The sequence below is a fragment of the Hippocampus bargibanti genome, linkage group LG10 (assembly GCF_051943395.1).
Source record: "Hippocampus bargibanti isolate YZ-2025 linkage group LG10, ASM5194339v1, whole genome shotgun sequence".
Lineage (NCBI taxonomy): Eukaryota > Metazoa > Chordata > Actinopteri > Syngnathiformes > Syngnathidae > Hippocampus > Hippocampus bargibanti.
In genome coordinates this window covers 4,491,236-4,518,684 of record NC_142743.1, presented here as the reverse complement: position 1 = coordinate 4,518,684, position 27,449 = coordinate 4,491,236, and the positions used below count along the sequence as shown (strand labels likewise).

Sequence of the window (27,449 nt, the reverse complement as noted above, 5' to 3'; positions counted from 1 at the left end):
TTGATTTCTTTAATTTGCCCCTTCGATGGAAATTATTAAAAACAGACGCAATCTTGATAAATCACAGTGCATATGTTATTTTAATCTATTTCCATTTCCTCCTCCAAGTATCTGCGAAATAGTATGTAAATGTAAGTATTCCTTGAGACAAATTTATTAACTGATCAGGGATATTTTTCACATTAGAAAGACAGTTAATAAATCGGGTGTAGTGTTCTTAGTGTTTCCCACTGACATCAGAAAAAACGTTTTATAGCATCAAAAATACCCAAATCAGGCAGGCTGATATTTTTAGTTAAATGAAAAACACCAATAAAAATGACTTCAAAATGATTCCGGAAATGGTCAGTTTCAGAAGGTCCCACCCCCCTGTTCGTGACGTCACGCCAAGACGTCTTGCCTTGCTCGAGCATCAAAACAATGGCTTCAGATTCGGAGAAGATGTTTTCTTGTTACTCATCCAGTTATGAATATGATTCAAATAGTTCTGAAGAAGAAAGCATAAATGTTTGCAATTGATTCAAGGAGTCCTCCCATATCAATTCGAGCCGTCAAGGACAGAAATGTAGCACCCAGAAAATGCAGAAGATTGCGCCCAAGCTCCGTTGGAAATGGGCTGATTTGTCAGCTGGGAATTTGTGTCAGCGAATATCAAATACAGTAAAGTCTCGTTATATCGATACTCAAGGGAGTCCGAAAAAATATCGATATAACCGGGACTATCGATATATCCGACCCTGTTTGCATGTAATTTTCTCCGTGCGTGCATAGAAATAGTATCGATATAACCGGGACTATCGATATATCCGATATCGATATAACGAGACTTTACTGTAGTTGTCTTGGTGCAACACACAACGATTCACCATGGCGTTATTTATGTGTTTTCCTTCTAATTTCGCCATCAACACGGATCAACACGAAGTTTTCAGACCAAACAAAGTACCCAAAATGCATTGTATGTCGCTTTCTCTGTCAGGGGCGGTCCAAACGTGACGTCACATGAGGATCGTCATCAACTCGAAAACAAGACTTCATGAATATTCAGCGCAAGTCTTAAAACGTAAACTATAGCTATATGCTGTGGAATCTTTGTAAAATACGCTCAGTCGAAGTCATTTGAAGTGATTTTATAAATTATGGACATAACTTGTTCAGAGTATTTCCGGCCCAAACACTCCCTCCAAATGCCGGCCCCTCTGTCAAATTTTAGAACCCAATGCGGCCCGCGAGTCAAAAAGTTTGCCCACCCCTGCGCTAGCTCGTGTGTAGCAGACGAGATTGAAGTGTGTGTGTTAAAACGTAAAAATGGGAAGCAGAAGAAGATTGATGACTTTTTTCAATTGCATACATAATACAGTAAGATGTAAGCGTTGAAGTTTCCCTGTTGTGTTATGTACATGCCCACTGTACTGTATATGAATGCAATCGTTTTTTGCAACAATGTTTCTTGTTTTGTCTGCTGAAGCGTGATGATTTTAAAAATTACCATACATTCCATACTGTGTATTAAAGGACAACCGATGTCACTTTTTATTCAAATGCAAAACACCAATAAAAATGACTTCACGCCAAGACGTCTTGCATTGCTTGTGAATCCTAACAATGGCTTCAGATTCGGATAATATGCTTTCTTGTTACACATCCAGTTATGAATATGATTCAAATACACTGTAGTTCTGTAGAGGAAAGCATACATGTTTGCAATTGATTAAAGAATTATATGTGCCATTTTGAGGCAACATTGGGGGAACATCTCTCACCCCCCAAAAAAAGAGGCACAAAATGGCGAGCTCATGACCAGCTCCGTTTCTTATATGGCGCTTGGATGCCCTCTTTTGGCGGCTTTTGTTAACTCCCGAGAATATCGAAATAACGAGACTTTACTATATATATATATATCATAGCTGGTCTCACCACGGTTTTATACACTTTTCCTTTCATCCTCGCTGAAACCCTTCTATCACACATCACACCTGACATTTTTCTCCATCCGCTCCAGCCTGCCTGGACACGCTTCTTCACCTCTTTTCCACACTCTCCATTGCTCTAGACAGTTGACCCCAAATACTTAAAATGCTCCACCTTCTTTATCTATTCTCCCTGTAGCATCACTCTTGCACTTGGATCCCTCTCATTCACACACATATATTCCGTCTTGCTGCTACTGATCTTAATTCCTCTCCTTTCCAGGGCATATCTCCACATCTCTAGTTTCTCCGCCACCTGTTCCCAGTTCTCGCTACAGATCACAATGTCATCTGCAAACATCATGGTCCAAGGAGATTCTTGTCTAACATTATCTGTCAGCCTGTCCATCACCATAGCAAACAAGAAGGGGCTCAGAGCTGACCCCTGGTGGAGTCCCACCTCAACCTTGAATTCCCCAGTCATACCGACAGCGCATCTCACAACTGTCTTACAGTCATGATACATGTCTTGCACCGCTCTGACATACTTTTCCGTCACTCCAGACTTCCTCATGGAATGCCACAGCTCTTCTCTGGGCACCCTGTCATACGCTTTCTCCAGATCTACAAAGACACAATGCAATTCCTTCTGACCTTCTCTCTAGTTCTCTATCAGCATTCTTAAAGCAAACACTGCATCTGTCGTACTCTGTTTTGGCATGAAGCCATACTGCTGCTCACAAATTTTCACTTCTGCTCTTCATCTAGCTTCAACTACTCTTTCCCAGAGTTTCATTGTATGGCTCATCAACTTAATTCCTCTGTAATTAGTACAACTCTGCACATCTCCTATGTTCTTAAAAATGGGCACGAGTACACTTCATCTCCATTCTTCAGGCATCTGTTTACCATCTAAGATCTTGTTGAATAACCCAGTCAGGAACACCACCTCCACCTCTCCTAGACACTTCCATACCTCGATTGGTAAATCATCAGGCCCGAGTGTCTTTCCCCCCTTCATCCTCTTCAGCGCCCTCCTCACTTCATCCTTGCTAATGCTTGCTACGTCTTGGTCCACAACAGTCACGTCTTCTACTCTTTGTTCCTTCTCATTTTCCTCATTCATCAATTCTTCAAAGTACTCTTTCTATCCACCCAGTGCTTGTCTTACCTCCTTCCTAAATGTCATGCAACACTCTTCCTTATATATATATATATATATATATATATATATATATATATATATATATATATATATATATATATATATATATATATATACAGTATACTCATCCATGCTATCAAGGTGGCCTCCTCCTCAGGTGCGCGTGTGCTCACCCTAAATATGTCGCGGACGTAATGAGTCATGTGGTATTCGTTGATGTCCAGGGGCAAGGTCAACTGTGGTTCAACCTGAACTTTGGGAGCCTCGACCAGCGCCAGACAGTCCGAGTGCACTTCCGTACCACCTGGGAACGCGCACACAAACACACACGCACTTGTACTTTTACACACACGCATGAACGGCATGTGTTTATTTATAGCGATGTCCCCGTACGCACCTGAAACTGCCTGAAGCAGCGCCGCCAACTCAGCGTGGATGGGCAGCGCAGTCACGTTCACCACTTCTCGCTTGATGCGGTCCTACACAAGCACGCACACACACACACACACACACACACACACACACACACACACACACACACACACACACACACGCACGCACGCACGCACACACACACACACACACACACACACACTCACACACACATTAACACGTATTCCTGTTTCAACGTTTTTGTGAGGTCCGGGTAACACACTTTCTGAACACACACACACACAAAAACACACACACACAAAACCACACACACACACACACACACACACACACACACACACACACACACACACACACACACACACACACGCACACACACACACACACGCGTACCCATTTTTTCCCACATATGAGCACCTTCCTCCTCATCTTCCTCACTCACCTCTTCAGCCTTCCTGGCCGGCTCCAGCACCATCTGACAAAGATACAACACAAGGCAAAGTTCCATAACGTGGTTTACCAATGAAGAAAATATTTGTCACTTTGTCAAATCCAAATGTGACAGTCCCATTCTTAGCCCAGTCAAAACTGCCAGTTGTGGACGTACCCTGATGTAGCGCTGCCGGTTGACGAGGATTCGCACAGTTGCGCCCAAGGCAACGAAACCTTCCCTGTGACGGGCAAACCTCTTCCTGTCCGTGCAAGTGTGAAACGGCAGCAACGACAAGAAGGTCGGCAAAGGTTGTTTTGGAGAAAGCCGCACCATCGCTTACCTCGCAAGGAACCCTTTGCATCGCGCCTGCAGCAGCGTCACGCGGCGTCGAAACTCCAAAAAGTTCTTGCGGATGAAGTACATCCGCGCATATCGCTGGAGTGTGAGGGCGGCGATGTTGAGCATGCAGTCTCGCTTGCCCTCCAGGAGCTGGTGCAGATCCTCTTTCAGGAAGATCTGCGTGCAAGCACGAAAGTATTGAACGACGTTCGAGTCTTCTATGCGTGAGTGGGTGCGTGTTGGTGTACCTTGGTGACTCCCAGCTGGTAGGAGCCGACCTTGACGGGTCCCAGCTTTCGCAGCATGATCACACAGTTTTCCCCATCGGCAGCGGGTGGTTCTTTCAGGCAGAGCAGCCCTTTGTACCTGCGTACACGCATGCAAATAAACCATTGGCCCGTCTGCATATTTGCACCGGTGACCCACCTTGTGAGGAAGCTGTGAAAAGTCCATCTGGCGGGATAGCCCTCCTTGCGGATTTGGATGGCCTCCATGATTCCGGAGTAGCGCAGTTGCATGCTCACCAGGTCCGCGTCAAACATCGCCGGTTCCTGAAGCGGGAACCAAACACCCATGTGGGCATTTTTTACTTTATTTATTTTTTTGGAACGACAGTGATACCTTGGCTTACGAACTTAATTGGTTGGTTGGAGTGTGTAAGGCGAAAAGTGCGTATCTCAAATATTAATTTCCCATAGGAAACCATTAAAATGAGAATAATCTGTTCCCAGGTCCCCATAAAACATAATTTTCTACTTTCCAATTTTCTAAGTCTTAAAACTGCACAAAATATACCTTATTTTATGTAGAATAATTATGCTATGGTATTGTAATAATAATAAACTAATAAATAAACTATACAATATAATAAAGTCACTTTATTTACCTTTGTGATGGTCATCGATGAAAAGGTTTTTTCAGACGTCATCTGTACTTCTTTGAAGGTGTCGGACGTTTCGTTTCTTATCCATGATGCTTCTTTAGCGAACTAAAGTCTTGCTGGTAGTTTTGGCCATATATATATATATATATATATATATATATATATATATATATATATATATATGTATAAATCCTCGTCTCACCCCTCCTGGGTGGTGTCTGTCCCCCATTTTAGCTCGGGGAGGCCAGGAAGCTTGAGGGCTCTGCGCAGTATCCGTGCTGTTCCCAGCACTGCGCTTTTCTGGACCGAGATATCCGATGTTGTTCCCGGGATCTGTTGCAACCACTTGTCGAGTTTGGGGGCACGACTGTCACCTTTACCTTCCAGGCTCTCTCCAGCTCCTCTCTGAGCCCTTGGTATTTCTCAATTTTCTCATGTTCCTTCTTTCTGATGTTTCCATCACTCGGGACCGCTACATCCACGACAACGGCTTTCCTTTCCCCTTTATCTATGACCAGGATATCAGGTTGGTTGGCCATTACCATCTTGTCAGTATCTGGAAGTCCCACAGGATCTTTGCTCGGTCATTCTCTACTACTTTGGGAGGTGTTTCCCATTTTGACCTTGGGGTTTCCAGTCCATACTCTGCACAGATGTTTCGATAGACTATGCCAGCCACCTGGTTATGGCGCTCCATGTAGGCTTTCCCTGCCAGCATCTTACACCCTGCAGTGATGTGTTGGATTGGCTCAGGTGCCTCTTTGCACAACCTACACCTTGGGTCTTGTCTGGTGTGGTATATCCCTGCCTCTATGGCTCTGGTGTTCAGGGCCTGCTCTTGAGCAGCCAGGATGAGTGCCTCTGTGCTGTCCTTTAGGCCAGCCCTCTCTAGCCACTGATAGTACTTCTTGAGATCAGCCACTTCTGCTATGGTTCGGTGGTACATCCCGTGTAGGGGCTTTTCCTCCCATGATTGTACCACTTCCAGCACCTCATCCTCTGTTCCCCATTGTCTGAGACATTCTCTGAGTACATCATCCGTTGGAGCCTTCTCTTTGATGTATTCATGGAGCTTGGATGTTTCATCCTGGACAGTGGCTCTCACACTCACTAGTCCCCGGCCTCCTTCCTTACAGCTTGTGTCCAGTCTCAGGGTGCTGGACTTGGGATGGAACCCTCCATACATGGTGAGGAGTTTTCGGGTCTTAACATCCGTGGTCTGAATCTCATATATATATACAGTAAAGTCTCGTTATATCGATATTCAAGGGAGTCCGACAAAATATCGATATAACCGGGACTATCGATATATCCGACCCTGTTTGCATGTAATTTTCTCCGTGCGTGCATAGAAATGTATATATATATATATATATATATATATGCATAGAAATGTATATATATATATATATATATATATATATATATATATTGGATTGGATTGGATATGCCTTTATTAGTCTCACAGTGGAGAAATTTACATTTCACAGCAGCAAAGTGATGACAGGAATGAAAGTAGAAAAACAAAATACATGAGCTGCTGGAAAGGCAGCCACTCTCGCGGCGCCGTCTTGAAGTCAAAAGAACAAAAAAAAACCTAAATAACAAATAATATGACGGCATAGAGACAATATGACAAAACAAAGACACAGAGAGAGATTCATTCTTCAGGACTTGCTGTACCCTCTTTGTGATGACATGAAGCAGTTCTAGATGAAAGAGGAGAGGATCAAAGCGTCTTTCCACCAGTGGATCAGGGCCATCATGGTGGAATGTGCACGTCGACTACAAGCTAAATGGTGAAACCAAACAGGCAGCTGTAGCATCCATTGACGAAAAGAGATTGTCTCACATCTCCTGTTCCACATAAATCTGCTTCAATTCCAAGGCGCAACAGTTCCACATATATATATATATATATATATATATATATATATATATATATATATATATATATATATATATATATATATATATATATATACATTTCTATGCACGCACGGAGAAAATTACATGCAAACAGGGTCGGATATATCTTCTTGAGATCAGCCACTTCTGCTATGGTTCGGTGGTATATATATATATATATATATATATATATATATATATATATATATATATATATATATATATATATGTATATATATATATATATCCTCGTCTCACCCATTTCTGTCCCCATTTCAGCTCGGGTCCTCTACCAGAGGCCAGGAAGCTTGAGGGTTCTGCGCAGTATCCGTGCTGTTCCCAGCACTGCGTTTTTCTGGACCGAGATATCCGATGTTGTTCCCGGGATCTGTTGCAACCACTCGTCGAGTTTGGGGGTCACTGCCCCAAGTGCTCCGACCACCACAGGCACGACTGTCACCTTTACCTTCCAGGCTCTCTCCAGCTCCTCTCTGAGCCCTTGGTATTTCTCGATTTTCTCATGTTCCTTCTTTCTGATGTTCCCATCACTCGGGACCGCTACATCCACGACAACGGCTTTCCTTTCCCCTTTATCTATGACCACGATATCTGGTTGGTTGGCCATTACCATCTTGTCAGTCTGTATCTGGAAGTCCCACAGGATTTTTGCTCGGTCATTCTCCACCACCTTGGGAGGTGTTTCCCATTTTGACCTTGGGGTTTCCAGTCCATACTCCGCACAGATGTTTCGGTAGACTATGCCAGCCACCTGGTTATGGCGCTCCATGTAGGCTTTCCCTGCCAGCATCTTACACCCTGCAGTTACGTGTTGGATTGTCTCAGGTGCCTCTTTGCACAACCTACACCTTGGGTCTTGTCTGGTGTGGTATATCCCTGCCTCTATGGCTCTGGTGTTCAGGGCCTGCTCTTGAGCAGCCAGGATGAGTGCCTCTGTGCTGTCCTTTAGGCATATATATATATATATATATATATATATATATATATATATATATATATATATATATATATAGACAGAGAGAGAGAGAGTGAGAGAGAGAGAGATTCCGACTGTCCACTAGTATTATCCCTTGACTCCCTGACTCCTTTTCTCAACAAGAAAAGGAGTCAAAACATATCAGGAGAGCACTCACAAACTGTGGGTACACTTAGTGGTCATTTAACAAATGTCAGAAAGAAAGAATAGGGAATGAAACCAAAAATTCTGAAGATACTAAAAGGAGAGGAGGTGCACTACCTTACATTGCAGGAGTTTCTAAAAATCTAGAAAGAGTTCTTTGGCAACATAAAATTCCTACTTATTTCAAACCGATAAACACTTTAAGGCAAAAATTAGTGCATCCAAAAGATACGCTGCCAAATGAAAAACAAAGTACTGTAGTTTATTCGATACATGATACATGATACAAAATGGAACTGTATAGTGCCACTTAGCAGTTGTTTTTTTTGACGACGATACTAGTGCAGCGTGTTCTACCGGAAACAAATTCCTTGTGTGTTCTACATACTTGGCAATAAAGATGATTCTGATTCTGATTTTGATTCTGACATTGTAAGAATGTAAATTGTGAAGAGCAGTACATTGCTGAGACTAAACAAATTCTCATAAAAAGACTTTATCAACATCGTAGGGATAATACTAGTGAGCCTCAATCTGCAGTACATATGCAAATAAAAGCTAGCAACCACTCATTTGACAACAATGAGGTTAAAATCTTAGCGAAGGTAAATAGATGGTTTTAAAGGGAAGTAAAAGAAGCTATTTTCATAAAACAGCATAATTCTTCACTAAACCGGCATGGTGATGTGAGGTTAGGTTTGGATCGTTCGTACAACAGACTGCCTGGGCAACATAGGCTTAGTTATGCTGATGAGGTGATCGGATTGGATTGGATTTGCCTTTATTAGTCTCACAGTAGAGAAATTTACATTTCACAGCAGCAAAGTGATACCAGGGCAAATGAGGCTATTAGGCCAGTTGTCAGTCAGGACACTAGAAGTAATCATTGGAGCCGCAGGGAGTCGTCCTCTGTTCCCCCTAACCTGAGAGCAGGGACCAATCATCGCAGAGTCCAGCACCACCACGTCTGGACAATAGGGATATATAAACGGCCGAAACTATCAGCAAGACTTTAGTTGGCTGAAGAAGCATCTTGGATAAGAAGCGAAACGTCCGACCCCTTCAAAGAAGTAGTGATGACGGCTGAAGAAACCTTTTCATCGATGGACCACTCCTGTACGACTGAGAGCTGACACAGACCTTTGTGATGGTCATTGATGGCTTGATGGAATGGAGTGGCCGGTTTCATCAGCATTAAACTTGATGAGGAACGTAGCCTTCTTCCAATGCTGGATTCTTGACTAATCATGTGCATTTTTAACCAAAATCTGGGGCCGGGGAATAGAGGACAAAAAAAGTCGGCTGCAATTTCCTTGTTAGGAGAACGGGCTCGTTTGCGAACGACACATCACTCATTGTGGCACTCCGTGTGTATCCCGAAAAATAGTTTGTATGCCAAGATTAAATTCTCCTGAATATAAACTTCGTAAGCCAAAAAGTTTGTTAGCCAAGGCGTTCGTAAGCCAAGGTATTACTGTACATCACGTGGCGTCATACCTTCTGTCTGTTGGGCTTGATGCAGCGCACAAAGTAAGGGCGACACCTTGAAAATGAAAAGGATGCCACATGGAGGAAATAGAGGCTGAGCGTTCATTCCCCTGTGATCTTTTCTACCTCTCCATCTTCTCCAGCAGTTCCTGCAAGCTGCTCTGGAACTTGGCCCCCACCGTGCCGGCCTGCAAGCGGCGAGCGCTGCTGCTGCGCCGCGCGCCACGGTGCTTCTTCAACACTGCTTTGGAATGCTTCAGGAAGAGGTCGGCAACAAGCTGGTGACACACACACGCACACACATCGTAAGCTTGGAGGTAGATGGCACGGAGAGGACTTCAAAACAGTCTAACTGTGTTTTTGCTGCTGATGAAAAGGTCCACGACATCTTGGCGGACCACGTCAAAGTTCTTGTCCAGAAACTTGTGGACCTGGAAGAACCAACACAGGCGACGACCTTGAACCACCATCGCGGACCAGTGTTCCGCATGAAGGACGAGCTCCAGAAAAGTACCTGGTAGGTGACTTGGCCGGCAAAGTGTTTGAGGGTGAACTCGGGCAGCAGCAACTTTGGCTTGGCATACAGGGGGTGGTCGCTGTGGTGATAATGGCACTTGTGCAGGAACGTGTGATCTGTGGCCTGATTGGCAGAAGAGCAGTTGGTGGGGTTTGGGTTCTGATGTGCTTCCCTTGGAGGCGGTTGGTCGCAAAAGCCGACCTGTGGAAAACCACACTGGTCATCCAGAATGCGCAGGATCCCATGAGGCTTTGCGCCGATGAGGTCCAGGCAAGCCCGGTTGTGGCCGAAGGGCAGCTGCCGCCACTGGATCTGCTCGCGCATGTACTCCTCCTACGAAACGGCCGGTACAAAGTGTCACTGTGATCATAAACACAACGAGACGTGCTAAAAAGTTTTTCCCTCACCTGCTCCTGTTGGATGATTACTTTGTTGAAGAAGAACTGCAAAGTTTCATTGGCAAAGTTGATGCACAGCTGCTCAAAACTGTTTACTTGCAGCTCCTACAGAAGTCGGATTCAAAGTGAGGCAACGTCAATGTCAGTCTTAGTCCGGGTGAAGCTAAGGTTCAAATGAACCTCAGTCAATCATCAATCAATCCATCAATAAAATGGGACCTCAAAACCATAAATGTCCAGTATGGAGATGTAGAGTGCCTCGTTGTGGGGGTACACCCGTCCGTTAATACGCTCCGTCAACCAGTTGAAGAGCAGCGAATAGAGGATCTTGGCAACGGCGTCTCTACGAGACAAGCGCAACTGGGTTGCTATGGAAACAAGAGAACCTGGTGCCTATGGAAACAGGAAGGCATCTGAAAAGATAACCCTCCCCTCCCAACCCCAACCTCTCTGCGCACCCACAAAAACCTTGACTCACTTCATCCTTCCGTGCCCCTTCCAAAGATGGGAAGTGAATGTCAAAAAGGTCCCCATCAGCAGTCGTCTTTTCTGACCAATTTTAGTTGAAAAAAGATCGATTTTGGTCCGTAATATGTCAGAAAATGAAAATACATTTTGGGCGTCAACATCCCTTACAAAGAATCAGCACAGGCGGGCAGCTGGCGCTGAACGTTGGCATCTCTTCTCTGAGTGCAAAGCTGGTCGTCCACAGGGGTGTGAAGGCCGACAGGGAACCACCACAGGTGGGCAACTGGGGCTGAATGTTGGCCTCAATTCGGTGGTTCGCTGGCGGCCTCCACACCTCCGTGGATGAACGGCTTGGCACTTGGAGAATAGAGGCCGAACTTGAGCCACGGCTGCCTGCCTGTTGTGGTTCCTTGGCGGCCTCACCACATTCGTGGATGAGCGGCTTGGCACTGCACAAAAGAATCGGTCTGCTTTTGCGCCAACCAGAAGTTTTCGGAAGAACTTTAAAATCAAACGCCAGAGTACGAAAAATGCGCTCCCTCCTCCGAGAACTGGTCGAGAGGCAAGCGACAGCATTTTGGACCAACTGGAGACGCTTCATCGAGGATTGATTGACACTGAATCCAGGCGGGGATGTGACCAAGCTAGAAGTCACAGAAAGTAAATCCCAAAAAAGTGGTCTTGAACTGACCTGGCATCCATGGCGCTCTCCACGGTGAGCGGAGTGGCGATCTTTTCCCTGACTGTGTCCTACAACCACAACAAGCTGCCTGTCAAGCCTCGCTGCGCCGTCGGTGCGCCATAGCCGCGCAGCGCTGTCACCTGCGCGGCTCTCACCATGACTTTGAAGGTGATGCACTTTTGCAGGCCCTCGGGCGACACCTGCAGAAGCTCGGCGACCACTTGGATCTCCCTAGTGCTCACCACTACTGCCGACGCCGTCGATTCGTCACTGCCGCCGGCCTACAGGGGTCATCCTCAATCGTTATTGTCAACTTTCAAATCACCATTGAAGCAATCTCGAATCTTCGTCGTATTTACGATTTGATTATTAAGTATTTGAGGTAAATAATATATATATATATATATATATATATATATATATATATATATATATATATATATATATATATATATATATATATATAGTCAAACGGTTGTAAGTCGAAATCCATTCTAAATGGCCGAAGCAAAAGCAAAGTTTATATGCTCTGTACTGGATCTGTACTGTACAACTACTGTACCGAGTGTAGTCATGCGGTAGATTGCTGTGCGAGAGTGAGTTGCTGGCTGGCCAAAATTGTCGTACGGGCACCGCTCGCGCGTTGCGGTGCCAGGCAGAGAGTTAAAAAAAAAAAGGTCTGGCGCTGGTGGTCGTAAGTACGGGTGGACGTAAGTCGGGCCGGTCGTAAGTTGGATGTTACCTGTATATACGGATAGTTTTTTTTAATAGTTGCCCCGCCCTGTCAGTTGGCCCTGCCCCCAGACTTCCGGTTACGACACGTAACCTGCTGCGACTGGAAGTAGACGTTGCCGAGATGGAGGATGGAGGACAGGAGCCGGTAGACGGCCTTGTGCTCCTCGTTATTGAAGCGCAGGATGGCCATGGCGCTCAGGAGTCGCCGGAAGTCCTCACCATCGTCCTTGCCGGCGATTTTACAATCGCCTCCCTGTGCCCACAATCACCCGCAAGCCATGAAAACAAATGTAAATGTAAGTATGATTGGATTGGATTGGATTTGCCTTTATTAGTCTTGCAGTGGAGAAATTTACACACAACACACAACATACTGCTCTGGCGATCAGCGAGGTTGTGAAAAAGCTCCCGTTGCGGCTTGGAATTGAAGCAGATTGACGTGGAAGGGCAGATGTGAGACATTCTCCTTCGTCAATGGATGTTACAGCTTCCTGTTTGCTTTCAACATTTAGCTAGTAGCAAACATGCACATTTCAACATGACGTCCCTGATCCACTGGTGAAAAGGACATTTTCATCCTCTCCTCTTTCTTCTAGAACTGCTTCATACAAAAAAAAGCTAACAGCCAGCCAGCTAGACAGCCAACAGCTAGCCTGCTAATGGATGGCTAATAAATAGCTAATGGATAGCCAGATAGCCAATAGCTAACAGCCAGCCAGCTGCACAGTTAATAGCTATCCAGCTGGATAGCCAATAGCGAGCCAGCCAGATAGCCAAAAATATATTTTTCTTGAGCACATCCTCATAAGTACGTTTTGAATCGTGCGATCATTTAGCTAGCTAGCTAGCTAGCTAGCTTACTTTTGATCTATTTGAGTTATTCTGGGTTGAGTGAACACTGGCGCATGTGGCTGCCGCTGCTTACCCACAGAAATACTTATCCGGGGACTGTAATAATAATAATAATAATAAAATAAAAATAATAATAATAATAATAATACCAATACATGACATTTTAAGTGCCTTTCAAAGCTCTCAAGGACACTTTACAGTCACAAACAAGCATAGGTCCTATAAATAAAATACAATCACAAATAGAATACAAAAAATAAAATACAATTATAAATAGAAACAAGAGAGAGCTACACAGAAAATGCAATTTTAAATAGGTGGGCGTAATGGATGTTACGAATGTTGGGAGGAAGTGAGTTCCAAAGTTTTGGGGCAGAGCAGCTGAAGGCTCTGTCACCCATCGTGCTGAGACGGGCAGTTTTTAAAGGCAAAATGAAATAATTATTATTATGAATTGTATTTTGTTTTTCTACTTATTCCTTGCCTTTCCTCTTCCTTTCATCACTTTGCTGCTGTGCAATGTCAATTTCTGCACTACGAGACTAATCTAATCCAATCCAATCCATAAATTGTCACCCGACATTCGTTCTGTCACTGTGTTGACTCCAAACAAAGTGACAGCTTTCCGTTTTTGCGGTCATTAAGTCTCATCTGGAGATTGACAAGTCATTTGGCAACCCAAAAATGGATTTTGCTGTGCTGAATTGTGTTGGGTTGTGCTTGCACCTGGTTGAGATAGTAGTAGGTCTCAGCATCCTGGAGATAAAGCCAGCGTTTCTCGTGCGGAGGAAGGCCAGCTAGCATCTCGTAGAAGATGTGGTAGTTTCTCTCTGATTTGGCCTGACCATGACAAAACAATAATAATAAAAAAAAAACACACATAACATTTCAATATTGGATACCAAAGTTTGCACCTCCTTCTTTGTGAACAATGGCATCTTAGTTTTTATGCTTGGCTAAATGCTAACTTCATTTCTTTTCAAGCTGAGCCCTGATAATGTTTTCATTCAACGAGGCAAATACCAAAAACAAAATCTGGTGATAAGTGAATTTAAAAATGCAGAAACTGAAAATCAGCGTGTGGGGGGGTGGTTCTGTTATCAAAAATAAATAAATCTGCGTAAGCTCTCAGTCGTACAGGAGTGGTCCATCGATGAAAAGGTTTCTTCAGCCGTCATCTGTACTTCTTTGAAGGTGTCGGACGTTTCGCGTCTCATCCAGCAGGCTTCGTCAACGAGCTAAATTTTGCTGGTAGCTCTGACAAGCTATATATATATATATATATATATATATATATATATATATATATATATATATATATATATATATATATATATATATATATATATATATATATATATATATATATATTGCTTCTTTTACTCCCCTTTCAAACCATGTATGTTCGTTCACTAAGATTTTGACCTCATTGTCGACAACTGAGTGGGGCTAGCTTTTAGATGCATATCTACTGCCGATTGAGGCCCACTCGTATTATCCCTGCGATGTTGATAGTTTTTTTTTGAGAATTTGTTTAGTCTCCCCAATGTACTGCTCTTTACAATTTTCATTCTTACAATGTATTGAATAAACTACATTACTTTGTATTCATTCATTCATTTGGCAGCCTATCTTTTGGATGCACTAATTTCTGCCTCAAAAGGTTTATCGGTTTGAAATAAGTAGGAATTTTGTGTTGCCAAAGGACTGTTTGTAGTTTTTCAGAAACTCCTGCAATGTAAGGTACTGCTCTCTCTCCTCCTTTTTGTGTTCCATTACCTATTCTTTCTTTCTGACATTTGTTAAATGTCCACTGAGGGTACCCACAGTTTGTGAGTGCTCTCCTGATATGTTTTGACTCCTTTTCTCTACCTTCAACGCTTGTTGGTATTAGTTTAGCCCTATGCTGGAGGGTTCTGATAACTCCTAGTTTGTGTTGTAAAGGGTGGTTAGAATCAAAAAGTAAGTATTGGTCAGTGTCCGTAGCCTTCCTAAAGACTTCTGTTTTTAGCGCTCTGTCCTCTTTAATAATTACTTTACAATCCAAAAAGGCTAGTTGGTTGTCTTTAATGTCCTCACGAGTAAATTTAATGTTGATGTCTACCGTGTTGAGGTGATCTGTGAAGGATTGAATTTCTTGTTTTTTTAATTAGGACAAAAGTATCGTCCACATATCTAAACCAGTGTCTAGGTTTTGTCCCCGGGAAGGATGTGAGGGCCTGTTTCTCCATCTCTTCCATGTACAGATTAGCCACGATGGGTGAAACTGGTGAGCCCATAGCACAACCATGAATTTGTTTGTAGAATTTTTCCTTAAATTGAAAATACGTAGTATTAAGTCAGATTTCCAATAATTGTCAGATGTGGTCCGGTTTAAGTTTGGTTCTTTCATGCAGAGAAACGTCCGCCAGCAGTCTCACCACTGAGACTGCTGCTGGGGTTGGGACAGATGTAAAGAGAGAAGTCACATCGTAAGATGCCAATGATTCCTCAGGTTCTACAAACCCTGTGGTGTTCTCTACGTGATATTCTGTGTTACCAACCAACGGAGCTAAGATAGTCTTTAAATATTTGGCTACATTGTATGTAGAGGAGTCAATGCTACAAACAACGAGTCTGAGGGGGCACCCTTCTTTATGTATTTTTGGCAGGCCATAGATACATGGCGTGGTCTCTCCCGGGTGTAATCTAAAATACATCTGTTTGTCTACATGTTTACCTTTTTCTAACTTTTGGAGACAGTCTATCAGTTCTTTCTTGTATCTATTGGAAGGGTCCCGTTTTAGTTGCTCATAAATGGAAGAATCACAGATTAACATATTTATTTTGTCTTCATAATCCGATGTGTTGAGAAGCACTGTACACCTACCCTTGTCTGCTGGCAAAATAGTAATATTTTAATCTTTTTGTAGAGTAGTTAACGCCTTTCTCTCTTCTCATGTTATGTTGGACGGAGGTGGTTTGGCACTTCTAAGAAGGGCTGATATTTTAATGCGCAGATCATCTGCCTCTGCATAGGAAAGTAGCTGTGTTTATTGTAGGTATTGTTTTAGGAGTAATTGGGAAATTTAAACCTTTGGTTAATACCGCCTTTTCTGTCTCTGAGAGATCTCTGTCTGACAAATTTTTGATCCAATTCTCCCTTGAAATCTGCTCATACCTAATTTTGCCCGTGTTTAAAAGTAGCTGTGATTGTTTCTATAAAAGTAATTTTTGAAATTTACCCTTTTGTCTCTCTTTGGTTTTGCTGTGCTGCCTCATGTATACGGATTTGGTAAATTCACACACTTTCTGATAGATTTTGTGGGTAAATTCAGTTTGCAATCGTTGATAATAAGTTTCTATTTCTGACTGTTTGCTTTTTATCTCTATGTTTAGTCTCCTAATTTGCAAATGTAGTATTTTCTTAGAGCATGGACCAATCATAGCAGAGGTCTGGCACCGCTACCTCTGGACAGTAGGGATATATACAGTAAAGTCTCGTTATATCGATATTCAAGGGAGTCCGAAAAAATATCGATATAACCGGGACTATCGATATATCCGACCCTGTTTGCATGTAATTTTCTCCGTGCGTGCATAGAAATAGTATCGATATAACCGGGACTATCGATATATCCGATATCAATATAACGAGACTTTACTGTATATATATAAAGTCTCGTTATATCGATATTCTTGGGAGTCGGAAATAATATTGATATAACCGGACTATCGATATATCCGATCCTGCGGCATGTAAATTTTCTCCTTGCGTTCATAGAAATAGTATCGTCATAAGCAGTACTATCGATATAACCAATATCGATATAACGAGACTTTACTGTATCTATATATATCCAGTGTGCCTTATACACTGGAAAATATGGAAAAAATAACTTGTTATCAGGCAAATTGTTTTTTTTTTCATTTTGAAAAAAAAACCCCATGAAGCTTATGTGTTTATTTCACTGCACACTATATATACGTATATATATATATATATATATATATATATATATATATATATATATATATATATATATATATATATATATATATATATATATATATATATAGGCCCTAAACTAACAGCTAATTGTAGTTCCCTGACGAAGCCTCTTGGATGAGAAGCGAAACGTCCGACACCTTCAAAGAAGTACAGATGACGGTTGAAGAAACATTTTCAAAAATAAATAAAGATGACAAATAATCAGAAGTAAAGGCAACATTTCACATCCAGTCAAGATGGGACACAATGGGATAACAAAATGGGACGACGGTATTGGAAAAGGAGGGCAGATGCATCCAAGTGATCTTTCTTGGAATAGACGACCCAACACTCGCATGCACATGGTCACGCGGGTGTGGGGTGTGAGGTCTTCTCAGTCCCGCAGACGGCAGACGCTATTGATGAAGATGTTTGATGGACATTGGGATGAAAGAGGCTCGTTGTCATGTTGGACAGGATGTCCAACGCTGACTGACTCATCAATCTCCTCTTTCGCACACTCTGACTCACTTGTAGGAAGATGCCGCCTGGACGCCCGCGCGGGTGTTTGTGTGTATGCATACGAGTGTGTGTGTGTCTATTTTACCTGAAAGACAATGCGAGACTTCTCCAACAGGTATTGAGACGTTATGGCACCGCTGATTACACCCCTGGTTAATCCGGTTGAAGTGGACACACACACACACACACACACACACACACACACACACACACACACACACACACACACACACACACACACATACACACACACACACACACACACACACACACACACACAGAGTTGAGTTAAGTAACAATAAGGATACATGTGCTATGCGTGAGGGTCTTGCTTGGCCCAGATTAACTTGTCACCCAAGTGTGTTCACGTCATACATACGAGTGTTGAATTCCGTTTGTGTGCGTGTGTTGCTGTGTCGTTATCACAGCGGACATGACTCACAAGCTCACGGTGAAATAAACATAAGCTTCATGTTTTTTTTTTGTTTTTGTTTTTTTTTTCAAAATGGAAAAAAAACAATTTGCCTGATAACAAGATATTTTTTCCGTATTTTCCAGTGTATAAGGCACACTGGAGTATGAAGTGGGAGGTCAACACCAAGGCCATCCTCAGAAAGGCCCAAGAGAGGATGGACTTCCCGAGGCCGCTAAAGAAGCACGGCCCGTCACAGGAGGTGCTTCCACATTTCTACAAGGCTGTCATCCAATCAATCCTGTGTTCGTTCCACACAAAAATGGACAAAATCCGACTTCAAGGGACAGTTAGGAGGGCGGAAAAACTCTCAGACCCCGCCCTAGCCACTTTCGAGGACTTGCACACTGCAATAATCCAAACAAGGGCGCGGAAAATCTGACTGGACGCTCCGGACCTTGCCCACCACCTTTTCCAGCGACTCCCCTCATGCAGGCGCTACCAAATCCAGCAGACATTTAAACAGCTTTTTCCCCCAAGCCATTAACTCTGTAAACAGTAACCCAAATAGAACTGTATAGTGCCTCCATTTTTTGATGATACGAGTGCAGAGTGTTTTACCGGAAACAAATTCCTTGTGTGTTCGACATACTTGCCGTTAAACATGATTCAGATTCTGATTCTGATTCTGATATGACTTTACATATAAGGCGCAGCGGGGTATAAGGCGCAGGGTAATTTTTGGTAGATAAATAAGGCTTCTGGATGCTCCTTATACACCGGAAAATACAGTGACTCAAATGAAATGTGTTATTATTATTATTATTATTATTATTATTATTATTATTATTATTATTATTATTATATAAAATACATAATAAAAGCCAACATATTTGCGAACAATTATGGGTTGTTTTTCTGAGATTAAAATGTGAAAGAAACACCGGATCATTTGGAAGTTGGGACAGTGGACTCACTCCTCCATGCACATCTGCATGAATTTGCCAAAACGTGAAGAGTTGTCGTTGCGCACCGTTTTGGCATTGCCAAAGGACTCCAATAGGGGTGTGGCTTCCAGGATCTATGATGTAAATACACATTAGCATGGTAACCACCAAACATCTAGACCTTTCAATGCCTTACCTCAATCTGACGGGGCACAATCGAAACCAAGAAAAGAGAGAATGGAATGAGCCAAATATTTGCTTGTAACTCACAACCAATGGCTTCATCAAAATGACAGAAGAACCTGTTGCATCACGTTGCGCTTGTGATGGATGGCTGTCAGGTAGCGTAGGATCACTTTGGTGGCTTCTGTCTTCCCGGACCCACTTTCTCCACTGCCGACAAATCATTTCAAACAGGGGTGCAATTCAATATGTGGGGGGAAAAACGTGGAACAAACGGGATCCAAATTTAGTACCTGATCACAATACACTGGTTTTCTTTGGCATCCATCAGGTTGGTGTAGGAGAGATTAGCGAGGGCAAAAAGATGACTGCGACAAAAATAATAGAATATAACGGTCACCGCCGAAGTCGCCCGCTGGTGTTTTTAGGAATGCTTTACCCAAACCTTGACAAACACCACAGTCTGAAGAAATTAGTTGCACGCAAATGTGCAGTGGTAAGACGTGTACAATAAAATGCGGGTCTTACGGAGGGTTGCCACTCAGGCCATGTCCCTCGTACTGTCGTACTATGTCCGTGCCGTAAATGTTGAGCAGCTTGTAGGGGTTGAGGGAGACCAGGATGCTGCCAATGTATGTCTTTTGGAGGAGAAAATCAATGGCTATTTGTATCATGTAACTCATTCCTCTTGGGATATTACATGCACATGAGAAAATTACGTAAATGAGCTCCTGGTCGTAGCGTTTCTTCAGGCTCATCAGGACGGTGGTCTCATTCAGGTCACTGAAATTAAACAGGTAGGATGTGGACAATACTTTGTCTACCAATGAGCTCCTGAATGTTGTAATTGTGAGTCTTACGGAAGCTGCGTCAAGTCCTCCACGCCCTCTGCCCAGCGCTTCACCCTGTGGCTGGTCGATGGCATGCTGAGGACAGAATAGATCTACAAAAAAGTGTTGTTAGCCTGTCGGATCAGGTCATCATGGTCCGGATTTGAGATGATTCTCTGTGAACTAGTACCTTGTCGTACCAGCTCTGCCCAGGAACCCTCTCTCGCACAGGAGTCCAATCTGGATCCTGAAGCTCTTCGTTCTCAACGGTTGGTGACGGTAAATAGCCATCCAAAACACCGGTCTCCCTATACATCGACCACTTGGCCAGTTGCTGGACTGTGTCTTGAGGCAAAACTCTCTCAGCTGCCCACACGTTCTCCCCCGTTTCGCCGCCACCTCTTGCATTCCGTGCCCAGTGGCCTGAGTGTGGCCCGTAGGCAGTGTAGCGATTATCCATGCCGTACAGTTCTGGTGGGGGTCTGTACGAAGCGTAGCGAAGCTGCTGGTTTTGTATGGCGTAGGCCAAGTTCGGATTGTGAAACCGTCTTGTTAGAAGAGAGTCATCCGGCAGTCTGTGGCATAAACGTAACTCAAGTTAAACCTTTCATGTGACATGTCAACAATGACTCTTTCCCTGATTTATCTCTGCGGTTGGCTTCCTGACCGATAACGGATGCCACGCAGATGATTATTCTTCAATGCAGAGGTTAGGTTCGGACTTTTGGGTTTTGGTGCCCCCGTGAACGAAGAGTTTGGAGGGAGTTGGAAGTGATCGGAAGAGCGCAAGGTCAAGTTCTTGCTCAGAGCAGCAGTGAGGTTAGGAGTCACAGGCTGCTGACCAGGGATGACCAGGGAACCATCACGCAATTGATAAGAAGCACTCCGGATGTCTTGATTGGCAAGAGCCTAGCGGGCAGTAAAAGCAAGAAACCATTTGAAATGGACACAACACCTACAAATTTGTAAAAAGAAAAAAATAGGACGGTGTACTTTTGACAAGTCGGGAGCAAGCGGTTTACGCGGGTCAATGATGATGGTTCCGTCAGGCAGGGTGTACGATACATTTTTAAGGTAGGGGTTCTGAAGGGCAGCGGTCAGGGTAGGACTCTTTGGTTTTCTTGGGTCAAGGATCATGGTTCCATCAGGAAGGGTGAGAGTTGACCCCTTCAAGGCCGGGTTATTAAGAGCCTTTTTTAGAGTAGGTAGACAGCAAGGTTCGAGTAAAGTAAGATATTACAGTGAAAACAACTATTTCGTCATTTCGGTGCCTTGTAATTAGGGGTGGATAACAAACCTTTAACAAGTCTGGTGAGATGAGTGTATTGGGGTCTAGAACTCCCTCCGGCAGGTTGAAGGAGGCATTTATGAGGCCAGGGTTCTGAAGAGCATTGGCAAGACTCGGAGAGACGGGCTTCTGTGGGTCGATAATGATTGTCCCGTCCGGCAGAGTGTAAGATGCTGATTTCAGATATGGGTTCTGAAGTGCTGCTGCGAGATTAGGGGATTTCGATTTTTTCGGGTCAATGATGATGGTACCGTCTGGGAGAGTGTATGATGCTTCACGCAATGCAGGGTTCTTTAGAGCCTTAGTGAGGTCTGGGGAAACCGGTTGCTGGATGCGGGGAGACAGGTTAATGATTATCTAATGCAGAAGCAATGTGTTCTTCTTCGATTGATTAGTCATAAATTACTTGGTTTTTCGGGTCAGTAATTGTGCCATCGGGTAGGCTGTACGTAGCCATCCTGAGATCTTGGTTCTGAAGCGCTCTGGCAAGATTGGGAGACATGGGTTTCTGGGGAATTTGCGGCTTCTGTGTCGAGCAGAATGGAAAGTGAGACACCGCTTGTTGAAAAATCACACAAGAATGTCAATATCCACGAATACCCACCGTGATAATTGATCCATCAGGCAGGATGTACGAAGCTCCCCGGATTTGCTGGTTTTGCAAGGCTTGACCGAGCTGCAGTGAGGAAGGTGGTTCCACATAAGGTAACACTAAGGTCCCATCTGGCAGCCTATATGATGCTTGCATATGTTGTGGATTGTGAATGGCACTCGTCAGCATCGGTAAAGAAGGTCGCGGGGGTCCGTAGGAGTATCTGGGTGGTAACGGACTCTGATAGGATATCTGGCAAAGGTTTGGGTTCTGCTGCCGTGCCCTGTGCAGCTTGGGGCTGACAGGTCCATAAGGGTATTTCATCATTGGGGACCTTAAAGACGCAACACTCTGAAAGTCGGTGCGGTTCTGCAAAGCGTCATGGAGCAGTGGCGCTGGGCCAGGCTCGGATATATAATTGTATCCGGTCACATATGTCGGTCCATATGGCGAGCGGAGCTGCGGAGTGGGATAGGAAGCCACACCTCTGAGTGTTTGACCGTGTCTCATGGCTCCAGAAAGCAGTGAGGATGAAGGTCCAGGCAGGGAATACGGGGACTGGGGCATTGGAAGAGGAGAAACATAGGAGGGATCTCTCAGCGCCTGGTTTTGCAGCGCTCTGGAAACCATTGGAGAGGAAGGGTCCTCAACCTCCTCATCAGGTGATAATGTTTTTGGTAAAGGAGAAACATAAGAGGCGTCTCTCAGCGCCTGGTTTTTCAGCGCTCTGGAAACCATTGGAGAGGAAGGGGCCACAAGCCTTGCATAGGATGCATCTCTCGGTGCCTGGTTTGGCAGTGCTCTGGACACGATTGGGGAGGAGGGGGCCACAGGCTTCTCGTAAGAAGATACTGGCCTTTGTAGAGGGGAAGCATATGATGCGTCTTTTAATGCCTTGTTTTGCAGTGCTCTGGACACCACTGGGGTGGAGGGGGCCATGGGCTTTTCATAAGAAGATACTGGCCTTTGTAGAGGGCAAGCATAGGATGCATCTCTGACTGCCTGGTTTTGCAAGGCTTTGGATACCACTGGGGATGAAGGAGCAATAGGTTGCTCATAGGTAGGTTGTTCTCTCTGCAGAGGAGAAATGTCAGATATTTCTCTCACAGCTCGATTCTGCAGCGCTCCGGACGAAAGCGGAGGAGGGATCATGGGTGACCCAAGGGTGTCCAATGGGGAATGGTTGAAGCCATCTTCAAGTGCCTCGTTTTGCACCGCAGCAGGGAGAAAGGGTGATGAGGGAAGATGCAGCTCTACCATTGGGACGGCCTGGTTGCCATAAGGGGATGATAAATAGGCCTGCCCGATAGTTGGATTTTGTATGCCGCTGGAGAGCATCGGCGAAGCAGGGGTTGAAACAGGATTGGTGAAAGGATCCACATATGTGGTCAAGCTGTAAAGCTCTGGAGGATGGATGCCAGCAGGAGGAAAGAGTGGAGAGGATATACGAGAATGGCTAGGTGAAAGGCGTGGGGATCCGGAAAGTGAAGCATGCCTGGGCAAGGGTGACGTAGGGGGCATCCTCCTCTCGGAATTTTGGACCACAAGTGGTCGCCCGCGGGCCACAGGACGCGGAGGAAAACAGCCAGACTCACGCCTCACAAGGGGAGTACGATGTATCAAGTGAGGTGACTGAAAAGGAGAAGAGTGATGAGAAGAGTCTATAGTAAGAACAGAAGATCTATTGCTTCTTATAGAAGCTTCACGGAATGGACGCACATTCTGGGTGGGTGGAGGTACTGGACACCCTCTAAGCCCCATGGGTGATGGTCTGACAGTTCCTAAGGGAATATTGCTCACCAATCTTGGTCTAGTTGGTGGTGTTGCATCCCGTATTAGCCGAGTCGAACGACGGGAGAGAGTGGGAGATATTGGTCCACGCTCTTTGGGGGATAAACTTCGGTGCGATTGACTGGGAGATTGCCTTCTTCCGAGTTGAGGAGAAAGGGCAGGATATGCGGGTTCTGGAGGAGGTTGTTCAGTCAACCTTCTCACTCCAAAATGACTTCTGGCAGGAGCAGGTGTTGTCGGTGGACTTTCCATCCTTATCGAGGCACACAGTGATGACGAAGGAGAGCGGTGTATCATTGAGGTCCTCGGTGATGGTGGAGGACTTTGCTGAATTATGGTACCACGGGGTGAAAATGATGGCGGGGGTACCCCAGCCTGGGGGGACCGAGCTTGCATTCTGGGATGAGCCAGGGGGGACGACACGGGAGAGGGAGGATGTGACATCTGTCGGGAAATGACAGACAGGGGTCGTTGGACATTTGTAATATTATTCCTCATGACCAAATGTGGGGAGGAGCATTCTCTTTGGGCCATGATTGGTGAGGGTATTACTGAGGTAGGATTAAGGTTTTGTGGTACCTGAGGTGGGGGTATCGTGACAGAGCGTCGCGATGGACTGGGAGAGGATACCCTGTGGCGGGCAGGAAGGGGTCGGGACATCCCCGCTCGCTTTATAATCATTGCAGTTGGCGAGGGGACTGACGGGAGCCCGTAAACCTCCTGCGGTGGCATCATCTGTGGATTGGGGGATAGCATTTGCTGTGACGTCATATGTTCTTCCAGTGACACCATTGCATGGGGAATCATCATTTGCGTTGACATTATTGGCTGCATCACCTGCTCGTTAGATGACATCATTGTTTGCTGCAGCACCGTCCACTCCTCGGGTGACATCATTCTTTGAGGAAGGATCGTTTGTGGTGACATTGTGGGCTGCTGTGATATGACCACCTGCTCCTCAGGGGGCATTGTGGATTGGGGCATAATCATAGGAGATGACAACATCCCTTGCTGTTGAGTTAAAATGTGTTGTGGCGACATAACCTGAAGTGGGAGCATTTCAGGCACCGAATTTCGCTCCACAATGGTTTGCTGTTCTCGTGACATCGCTGGCATGAGTTGCTGAGGAGACATCATCATTTGTTGTTGCGGAGATAGCAATTGCTCCTCGAACATTATGGCAGTCGAATGACCTGGTGCAAGAGGTATCTGGTCTTCGTATTGGATGTCAGACATGTCTTCAAATTCTGGATCAGGCGGAAGATTAGGAGGTGGGGGGAGAGGTACTTCAAGGCGCTCTGTTCCAAAGAGACGCACTTGAGGTCTGGGAACTCTAAATGTCTCGCCCCCCTGGAGCCACCCAGCATCTCCCCCATATTGATCCACCTGCTCCGTGTCCTGCTCCTCATAAAGAGACTGTACTTCCTGCTGGCCTCCAGGAGGATAACCATACATCAGCTGAGAGTCGTAGTGCTCTTGGCATGGTACACCGCCAACATCGTGGTAGTTTGATAGAACTTCGCTTTGCATTCCAAAAGCTGCTGTATGGATATTGTTGGAAAATTCTTGCCTGCTGTCATAATCAGCTTGACCATTTGCATCATAATGAACCTGAGCATGATGAAGCCCATATACTGGGCCTTCACCCAATGGCGCATAGTAGTCAAGATCCACTTCATTGTACATTGGCAATACTTGTGGTTGTTCCTGGTAGCCACTTAACGCTACTTCCTGGTTATTGTAGTACCCGTGGGCAAGCAGGTAAGGGTCATAGTAGTTCTCTGTGTCCTCGTCATAAAGACCATGTCCACAATATTCTGCATTGGGGTTGTAGATGCCCTCATCTTCGTAGTACCCGAAGTCCTGGTAGTCTGCCCCGGCTCCATCATCATAGTAACTCCATGGATCTTGTCGACCAGAATGTACCTTGTCACCGTAGCCACCATAGCTCTGACTCAAGTGTCCGTAACTATGATATTCATGACTACCGTGATTCTGGTAGTCATGGCGCTGGCGTCGGCTACTGTGCCCGCGCCGTCCCTCTAAGTAATTCTGCTCAGCGCGCCCTCGCATTTTGTTGAACACGAAATGGTTGTTCAGCCATCGAGCCGCCGCCGCAACCCGACCTAGCATTGCACTCCCGTTTTTGAATCTACCAGTGGAGTCGACAACACCGTTTTTTTTCCCAAACAAACCCTTGAAGAATCCACCCTTCTTCTCGGACCGGTTGCTGCCTCCGCCCAGGCGCAGCAGCATGTAAGTGTGCTTCTTCCCATCGTTTGTGGCCTTCTCCTTGGCCTCCTTCTTTCGCTTTTTACTGGCCCTGAATCTCATCATGAAGTGAGACGTGTTCTTCAGCATTGACTTGTGGCGTTTCTTCTTGGCCAGTCGGGTTCGTCTCTTTCCCAGCCCGAGGAATAAGCGTGAGGTGCTCTTGAGCTTCTTTCTGCTGTTTCTCCGCCGCTTGAACCCAGAAAACTTTATGAACATGCGGGACATGTTCTTGAGGCCTTTTTTGGGAATTTCCCGACTGGAAATCTGAGATGCTTCCTCGCTCTCCTTCCCTTTTGTCCTTGAATCGACATCTGACTTCCCATCTTTATGGCGGCGACTCTTTCTGAGTTCTTTCTCTTGATCCTCTTCATCGTGTTCGTCTTCTTCCTCTTCGTCTTCTTCTTCGGAGTGTCTGCCACCTCTTCTTCGCCTTCCCTTCTCCGTCGCCCTGCGTCCTCTTGGCCCCCTGCAATCCTCTTCTTCCTCTTCTTCACTTAAATCCTCCTCCTCTTCTTCATCATCCAGGAGTTCTTCCTCCTGCTCTGATTCCACTTTGTGTCCCTTTCTTTTGATTTTACCTCCCTTCTTATCGTCCTTTCTGCCCTTCTTGTCATCCTTTCCTTTCGTGGCATCCTTACCCCATTTTTTGTCATCCCGCCCTCCTTTCTTGTCATCTTTCGTGGCTTTCTTCTCCTCCTTCCCTCCTTTCTTGTCCTCTTTCCCTTTCTTGTCTTCCTCTTTCTTTTTCTCTGGTTCGGGTTTCCCTCCCTTCTTTTTGCCGTCCTTCTTGCCGTCTTTCTTGCCAGGCATTTTGCATCAACTCGGCTAGCAATGTGCCGTCATCCCAGTGGCCAAATACTGGAGGACATTGGAACACAGACATGGGGTTGACTTTTAGAATGAAAGATAGGAGCTGATGTGTTCAGACCAGAGAAAACAAAATGCTCCAGTGTCTGACCTTTAAGAAAGTTTAGATATGCCTTAGTGGAATTGTGCTGTGTGCGGGCCCGCCCGCCTTGTCAGAGCTCTCTGCTGTTTGAATCCGGTACCCATGAAGCCTCCTGGAAGGACATGGATATGCAGACACTCAGTAGGCATTTCAACCACCTTTAAAAATGACACACTCACACACACACACAGATGCACATTCACACACACACACACACACACACACACACACACACACACACACACACACACACACACACACACACGCACACACGCACACACGCACGCACGCACACACACACACACACACACACACACACACACACACACACACACACACACACACACACACACACACACACACACACACACACACACACATA

The 27,449-nt window shown here is 45.0% G+C and overlaps 1 protein-coding gene across 1 annotated transcript in view; it reads right to left on the bottom strand.

Moving 5' to 3' along the window:
- The window catches only part of myo15ab (myosin XVAb), a 45,976-nt gene extending 19,048 nt beyond the window's left edge, over window positions 1–26,928 (bottom strand). Inside the window, exons 1-35 of the mRNA XM_089006419.1 lie at window positions 26,697–26,928; window positions 25,038–26,519; window positions 24,424–24,579; window positions 24,060–24,288; window positions 22,066–22,780; window positions 21,868–21,987; window positions 21,471–21,788; window positions 21,167–21,364; window positions 20,841–21,082; window positions 20,364–20,748; window positions 20,204–20,286; window positions 20,063–20,126; window positions 19,872–19,981; window positions 19,637–19,711; window positions 19,463–19,553; window positions 19,191–19,294; window positions 17,887–17,950; window positions 14,036–14,149; window positions 12,549–12,710; window positions 11,878–12,003; window positions 11,732–11,790; window positions 10,792–10,915; window positions 10,582–10,677; window positions 10,376–10,507; window positions 10,172–10,297; window positions 10,011–10,088; window positions 9,784–9,935; window positions 9,667–9,712; window positions 4,667–4,791; window positions 4,489–4,606; window positions 4,242–4,417; window positions 4,076–4,160; window positions 3,911–3,943; window positions 3,473–3,554; window positions 3,249–3,379 (exon numbers count right to left, since the gene is read on the bottom strand). Of these exons, the coding sequence (XP_088862545.1) occupies window positions 3,249–3,379; window positions 3,473–3,554; window positions 3,911–3,943; window positions 4,076–4,160; window positions 4,242–4,417; window positions 4,489–4,606; window positions 4,667–4,791; window positions 9,667–9,712; window positions 9,784–9,935; window positions 10,011–10,088; window positions 10,172–10,297; window positions 10,376–10,507; window positions 10,582–10,677; window positions 10,792–10,915; window positions 11,732–11,790; window positions 11,878–12,003; window positions 12,549–12,710; window positions 14,036–14,149; window positions 17,887–17,950; window positions 19,191–19,294; window positions 19,463–19,553; window positions 19,637–19,711; window positions 19,872–19,981; window positions 20,063–20,126; window positions 20,204–20,286; window positions 20,364–20,748; window positions 20,841–21,082; window positions 21,167–21,364; window positions 21,471–21,788; window positions 21,868–21,987; window positions 22,066–22,780; window positions 24,060–24,288; window positions 24,424–24,579; window positions 25,038–26,519; window positions 26,697–26,928 (6,633 nt within the window). The remainder of the gene's footprint in view (window positions 1–3,248; window positions 3,380–3,472; window positions 3,555–3,910; window positions 3,944–4,075; window positions 4,161–4,241; window positions 4,418–4,488; window positions 4,607–4,666; window positions 4,792–9,666; window positions 9,713–9,783; window positions 9,936–10,010; window positions 10,089–10,171; window positions 10,298–10,375; window positions 10,508–10,581; window positions 10,678–10,791; window positions 10,916–11,731; window positions 11,791–11,877; window positions 12,004–12,548; window positions 12,711–14,035; window positions 14,150–17,886; window positions 17,951–19,190; window positions 19,295–19,462; window positions 19,554–19,636; window positions 19,712–19,871; window positions 19,982–20,062; window positions 20,127–20,203; window positions 20,287–20,363; window positions 20,749–20,840; window positions 21,083–21,166; window positions 21,365–21,470; window positions 21,789–21,867; window positions 21,988–22,065; window positions 22,781–24,059; window positions 24,289–24,423; window positions 24,580–25,037; window positions 26,520–26,696) is intronic.
- Window positions 26,929–27,449: the final 521 nt, after the last annotated feature.